This window comes from Athalia rosae, chromosome 1 (assembly GCF_917208135.1).
Source record: "Athalia rosae chromosome 1, iyAthRosa1.1, whole genome shotgun sequence".
Lineage (NCBI taxonomy): Eukaryota > Metazoa > Arthropoda > Insecta > Hymenoptera > Athaliidae > Athalia > Athalia rosae.
The window spans coordinates 16852693-16859961 of record NC_064026.1 but is presented as its reverse complement, the minus strand read 5'-3'; the positions used below and the strand labels follow the sequence as shown (position 1 = coordinate 16859961).

General features: G+C 47.9%; 1 protein-coding gene across 1 annotated transcript; it reads left to right on the top strand.

Annotated features, from left to right (window-relative positions):
- Positions 1-5362, top strand: LOC105689009. The gene is made up of 5 exons (XM_012405702.3): positions 1-258; positions 3885-4062; positions 4147-4298; positions 4364-4480; positions 4611-5362. The coding sequence occupies exons 1-5, from the start codon at positions 239-241 to the stop codon at positions 4807-4809; spliced, it is 666 nt and encodes a 221-aa protein (XP_012261125.1). The 5' UTR covers positions 1-238; the 3' UTR covers positions 4810-5362.
- Positions 5363-7269: the final 1907 nt, after the last annotated feature.

Genomic DNA, 7269 nt, shown 5'->3' with positions numbered 1-7269 from the left:
TCGCAGTACACTGTCTCCGCGTCTGTAGTGTGCCAGACCGTTCGATCTTTGCCCCGTAGGATAAATAAGAAATATTCGTACGAGTCAATCGGCGATATCGAGGCGAAAAATCGACCACGTTGGATCTCACCCTCCTCCGGATCGGAACAACGTCCGACCCTCCCGAGTCTCCGGTATTCACGTATCACCCATTACGAGAGGACGCCCCCGGCTTCGCGCCGATCAAGAGAGGAACAAGATGAGACTTTGCGTCATCGCGTGAGTAAAACCAAAAACCAATGAAAAAACAAAACAAATTCTCTCAGTCGCGTTACCCTTTTCGTCCAAGTTCGAACTTTATGACGCGATGTTTTTTGCGCGACCTTCTCGGAAAAGTGACCGATCGTACAACCGGAAGTCGGAAGCGACTCGGAGCCACTCGATGATCCGAGCTTCGTTATATTCACTCGTTGATCGATTTTTTTTTTTTGTCGGTTTTTTTTTATCGATCGCGCGGTACTGCATATGTATACATACGTATACACATACGTGATCGAATATCGTAACGAAAGGGAATGTACTTCGATCGATAAACTCTGCAGCTTGTACACGCGGTGGTACACGAGTGAACGGCGAGGATGTGGAGAAAACCTACGTTGGCCTGGGGACCGCGTGCAAAATGGAAAGTGGTTTTAGTATAGAAAATTTCATTGAATTTATCGGGGCGAACTAATAACAGCGCGCGATACCTCGGGTCGCTACCGAAAGACGCCGGTTCGAAATTTCATCGGATTCTTTTGCAGTGTTGCGATCCAGTTTTCACGCGTACGGATCGGACCGAGATTATTCTCGACCCTTGCGCTTTCTACCGGTGGCAGAAGCGGCAACGAGCCACCTCGTTTCGAAGGAGATGAAAATATCGACCGCCCACGTGCGACTCACAAGGATGAATATCGATCGAACGCGAAATCGCGCGACGTATATATACGATACGATCATTCCGCCGGGACGTCGCCGGTCGAAAAACCAGTCGACCCTACGCGCGTCGTCCGTGTCTAAGAATTCTGAGGAGAGTGGAAGAAAAAAAAAAGAGAAAAAAAGAAAGAAAGAAAGAAAGAAATTACCCGTGGGTCGCTGTAACGGCTTTTCTCAAGGTCGTCGGTGTAGTTTTCGGTGCCTCTGGACGTCCGGTGGAACGGGTCCATCAAATTGAAATCATTGGGTCAATAACGCGCGATGATACCGCGCCGTATAAATCACCGCGCACGAGATTATTCCGATGCCGCGGAGACATTTTGTCATTACCGTCGTTCCGTATTATATATTCGCGACAGGGACTTTCGTTGAATAATAATTAATCCACGGCCCCCGAGGTTATACGATCGGAACGTTATGTATATTTTACATACGTACACCCATTCGTTCGCGTGTCGTGTGTAAAGATACAAACGGGGGTACGTTACGCAAACGCCGCTACAGATCGGGAGACATGTTCGATGTATTTGAATAATATTTCCAAACAGGAAGTTGATCCGAGCGTGAAGTTTCATTTCCAAGGTAACAACGTCGCTACGAAAAATCTCTAAGGTGATATGTTCGATTGAAAATTTTCAATCGTTACGACGAATCGCCGACAGTCGTACGCATATTCCCCGACAAAGTTTAGCGAAGGGTGCGCGTCGTCGGTCGCGAATCGCGCGCACACCCGACCAATATACGCTCCGATCGGGGTCAACCGAAAGTGCGTACGGAATTCTGGAACGCGCGCGACAAAATCGGGGAATTCGACCGCACCGCACCGCACCGCACCGGATATCGAGATCGATCGAGATCGCGAGACCTTTGAAGTCGGGAACATGGACGACGCGTAGTCGGGCGTACGGTTTGCGGATCGAATAGAAAATTTCAGACTCGGTTCAGAGACGGCTGATATTGGTTGGAACTAGGAACGACCGGTGCGTTCTATATGAAGGGGAGACAATTTATGTAAATTGTCTGGTTCTAGTCGACGTACAACTGTGGTCTATAGGGTATGATTATACGACGCATTGCCGCCGCTGCTGCTGCCGCCGCTGCTGTTGCAGGTTCTGCTTTCGCAAAATGACCAGATTTCGCTTCACACGCCAACCGTGCGGTTGAGCAATAAATGAAACAATCTTATCCCGACTCAAGGATCTGCGACGTGCCCACGTTGATGAATCCTTCGTCCTGGATTTCGAATACCTTGACGATCGCCGCACCGTAACTTCGAACAAGAATAATTTCGAATAAGAAATTATGTAAATAAAATAACGAAAATAGGCCAAAGAAGAAAGGGTCACAAAAAGTACCATCGTCGGATTAACCGAATTACGAAATGTAATACGATCGCTCGTAGATCTCAATCCCACGTGTACTGTTCCTGCCCAAGAATTGCGACGCCAATTATGCAGCGGAATCAATTTCTACGTTCGTGGCGCCTTATTCATTGGCGGCTCGTTAGCGCACAATGATCAGCTCACGTACCCTCACGTGATGTAAGCGATAATTCCGATCTGAAATACACTTTCGATTCATTATTCCTACGTGGATACTAATTTCTCTTATTTTTACCCGCTGGCTAGTTTTTTATTTCTATCTTCTGGTTCGTTTGTTTCTTCTTTGTTTTTTTTCAGCCGTACGAACGTATTCCTAATGACTCGCGTCCTGCAGAAGTCGGCACCTTTCGTATCCGATTCTGGGCGAAAGTCGAAAAATAAGTTAAGGGGGAAGCTGGGATCGCGGACGTACGTACGTACGTGCGAAAACGTCGTACTGTACGCGTTGTCGTAAATGGAAAACTCATCATCATCTCGACGCAGCCGAGAACTTGTTCGGAATCGCAGTCGCAACGCGAACAATATGGTTACGAATACGCGCTCGGTGATATTTCTGAAATCTTCACCGCTCACGTATTCGTTAGAAGGAGAATCCGCGGGCGACCAGTTGAATCGTTTGCGGCCGTGAGTCTTTACAAATAAGTACTCGCTGGCAGAGAAAGTGAGTTTTGTACACGGGTATAAGGTCTATACGTCGTGCATGTAGCGTACCCAGCACAATACCTGAATGTCATAGGTCACCAGGAATCTGGTTTGCAGCTTACTCTTGCGGAGCTACCTCTACACCGCGTTATCCTACTCCGTGGAATTCTTCCTACTCCTGCATACCCGTAGAAAAGGCCGCCGCGTGTTCCTAACAATAAGATTGAACTCGTATATATATCGAGCGCCAATTCTGACGGTGAATCGAAACGACTCCGGATGAAATCCGCTCTTTGCCCGACGGTTCACGATCGCTCGGGACATTGAAATCGACAAGAAACAAAGTGAGCGGCGGCACCGCTTTCCAGTCCAAGGACCGAGAGCGTGTAATCCTGATATAATACCGTCGAGAATAACAGATCGCGTTGTCGTTGTAGACCGACGTTTGACGGACCGCCGATTCGTTCGCGCGGTGTCAACTTCCTCGTTTCTCGGACCTCGAAATTCACGGCCGAACGTTAACGAGGTGCGGCGCGAGGTTCCGGCTCCGAATTTTTCCAGCCGATCCCCCGGAATATCGAAAACACCTCGGGTCGCATCGCGCGATCGATCGACGCCTCGGGGTGCCCTTCGAAGACCCCCGCGTGACGTTTGCGAATCCGTCTGTGCACCGCCGGAGAGTCGAAGAGCGCTAGGAAAGGTTATAACACCGGCCGCGAGAGTCGCGTTTCTCCCACTTCCATAATGCAACGATCGCTACACCGTACAACCATAGATAATGGTACAACCGTATCCCAATAAAGTGCAACGCACTCACGATTAGTCCCAAACTAACGCGTTAGCTCGAACGGAACCTACGACGTCCGTTCGATTCACCTGTTGAAATCGGCTCTTCTCATTTTTCAGAGTGCTGGCCCTCGGTCTCGTGGCGGTGTGCAGGTGTGCCGACGAGGAGTACGAATACGACGACGATCCCGCCCCCGTTCCGGCAGCACCGGTGACTCCTGCTCCTCCGAAACACACCGGTCGATCGTCTCTTTTGTCCCCGAGAGCTCGCAGCCCGATCGGAAGAAAGCCGGCCCTGGTAGGTTTACATTTTTTCCTTACCGATCCAACGTTCGTTGCGCTAAATGCAAATTGATATATCAAAAACCATTCCGACGTCCAGACAACTTCCACCACCGAGAAGCCCGTCGAACAAGTGATCGATGAAGACGAGGACGGCGAGGAACTGGGGGATGAAAATATCGAGCAAGAAGAAGTTGTGACAACGACGGAACCACCGAAAAAAATTCGGGCGGGAATCGTCAGGCCGTTCAGGTGAGTGGTAGAAAAACGGTTGCGAATTAAGTTTTTTTTCCATTAAATTTTTCACGCGATTCCAGATCGAACGAGGATCTCCTCGCCGTCCTGAAGCGGAGACGCGCTCAAGCCGGAAGTAACAATAGCATCCGAGAGTCTCACAGGACGGAATCGGCCGAACCGGTTACAGCGAAGCCGAAGTGAGTCGATTAATTTTTGGGTATAATTGAAATCGCGAATCGCGAGCGCCCTCGGCATCTCGGAGGAAAATAAATGGATTTAGAACGACGAGTAATGGAAACTCGACTAACTTTCGACTTTCTTCGTCAGATCGATTTCGTCGAACAACAGCCGTAGTCGGACTGGTCAGCAGGCGTCGGCGTCCACCGATAATCAGACGTCGTCGAGGTCAAATCGGGGCCGATTCGGCGCAGGAAGAGTCGCCGCGAAGCCGGTCCAAGAGGAAATTGAGGAAGAAACTCAACAGGAAGTGGTTCAAGTTAAGCCGAAGTCATTCCGCAGGGGCTAAATGAAGGACCGCGCGAAAACGAAAAACCATCCACATTTCACCGTTTTCGATTCAATAACCGATCACAATGACAAAGTAATAAAAGAAAAAATTTCAACGATCAACCGCGCGCAGATTGAGCCTGATTTTTTCTCATTATTGAAATATTCGCGATCACTTACTTGGAAAAAGTCTCAATAATAAGAACCAAGTAACGTCGAAAATCATAAGCTACCTGCACGTCAAGTACGCGCATACCTAAACAACTATTTCCACTTTTCGTTTCAATGTAAAAATGTAACGTACGAACGATTATCTGTTAATTACTGAAACAGGATTAAATTTTGACTGATCCCTGATGATAACTGGAAATCATCGGGAGCGAAAAATAAAAAAAACAAAAACAAATTAAAGCAAAAGGAGAATTTGCCATACACATTTCGAGTGAACGCCGCTCGACACCATCATGTACATGTACATATAGAAGACTACTATTACCCATACCTTCGTATTCTCTGATTACCATAAAATAATGTATAGATGTAAATTAATGAAAATAAAAAGTAGAAAAGCATTAGTGAATATTGGTAACCACAATTTACGGTGCGACTCGAATCTGAAAAATTGAACTTGGGCAGGCAAGCCAACCTCCTCAGAGGTGACGCAGGTTGCGGATTTTATTCAACGTGGATCGACGGATTCTCTCGAAAGTCTCTCGACGGTTTTCAGCTTCTTCCTTCTATCACATCGATGGCACGTGACTCGCGTAATCGACGGACTTGAACCCCCTGAATCCAACCACTCCGTAGATTCGGCCCACCGTTTTTTCGAACTCATTAAAAAATTATCACCAGTTGCTGATTGTTTTTTTTTTTTTTTTTTTTTTTTTTTCATTCACTTTACTTCCTCATACAATTGACACGATCGGCGGTCTCGTTCTACGAAAAGTTTGCAACGTCCGATTAAATGGCGGATCTTCTGTGCGAACATCGTCCCGAATAATGGTGAACTCGAATCACGATGACAGGGAATGAAAGTAAGAGGAACGTGCGGGACGTGGTCGGCCTTGGCAAGATGGAGAAGAACATTTCACCTACCTCTGTATAGGCGAGCATCACCTATGTAACGGTGATACATACCGATGTACCGCGCGATACAGAAGAGAAATATTTGAGATCTGGATCGATAGGGACGCATCAAAAATCACGTTTTCGATCGCGGCGTCGGAAAAGAGAGAGAGAGAGAGAGAGAGAGAGAATAATCGGGAGGTGTGTCTCGCAACCCCATCACCGTAGCAACTCGTAATCCTTGAATTCTCACCATCCTGGATTAACAGGATTACGAGAGCGGCATTCCTGCAAAGTTTTGCATTTTTATCAAAGATTGTCTAACATTTGCGAGGTGAAAAATGCACGGGAGAGTCGAGCGGAGCGGCGTGTCGATGATGGATCGGCTTCCGTCAAGCTTAATTATAAAAGCCAAGGCTCACGGCGAAACGTAGAAGAAGAAGTTAAAAGGCAGCATTACAAACTGCGCTACAAGTACAGGTATCTGATCAGGAACGCCAACCTCCAACCTGACCTTTGCTGTACCATAAAAGTGTACCGATCGTCGCGATGTACATTCGAACCGATCGAGTTGGGAAAAAAAAAAGAAAAAGAAAAAAAAAAAACAACAGACGAAACGAGAACGGAGAGGATTTGATAAAACCTAAAATTGTGCAAGAATATCGAACCGTATCTTCGCTCGTCCGCTCGATGCACGCCTAAAAATAATGATGTGGCAACGTCCGATACCTGACCCGGTTGCGTTACGAGGTTGTTAATTTCAAAACAAATTGCAACGAAATTGCGCAATCGCGCCAAGAACCGCCGTGAGTTGAGGACGAGCAACGCGCGACATCGGTAGCCCGCGCACGCCTCGATCCTCATCGTCCTTTGCACGCGTGCGGGTATAGAATAAGCCTCCTCACGCACGCGGCGTTCGAAAAAATTATCCCCCGTAGAAACGAGGAGTTCACCGATAAAGAAACGAAGTTTATCCAGCGGAGTGTAAGTAGCGTCGGTCGAGCCCGCGGGACATGTACGCAACGTTTGCAATGATGTTTACCCGGTGCCCGCAAGACGAGTGTCCGAAGACCGCCTCCTGGTCAGAGAGGCCGCGAGGCGACGTATCTCCCGATAAATTGCAGCGGTAAATACGACACGCGGAGTAAAATGAGGAGTTAGCTGCCGCGACCGGCCCATGGGATAAGTTAAAGAAGATCGCGCAAGACCTCAACCCGCGGTTTCTCTGACCTTTGGCTAATGTCAACGCGGAATGTACGCCTTGCAGCATCGTAACCGCAATTATCATCATCCTCGTCGTCATGCGGGCAACGTTCCTTACCTGTTCAGAAAATCTGAACAAATTCAACGAATTGTATCCACAAACGCGACGCGGTTGGATCGACGAAGAGCCCTTCGGAGACTGGAAATATTT

Coding starts and splice junctions, on each gene's coding strand:
- LOC105689009 (XM_012405702.3), top strand. CDS start 239: ATGAGACTTTGCGTCATCGC. Junction 4,299..4,363: donor GGAATCGTCAGGCCGTTCAG/GTGAGTGGTAGA, acceptor ACGCGATTCCAG/ATCGAACGAGGATCTCCTCG. Junction 4,481..4,610: donor CCGGTTACAGCGAAGCCGAA/GTGAGTCGATTA, acceptor TTTCTTCGTCAG/ATCGATTTCGTCGAACAACA.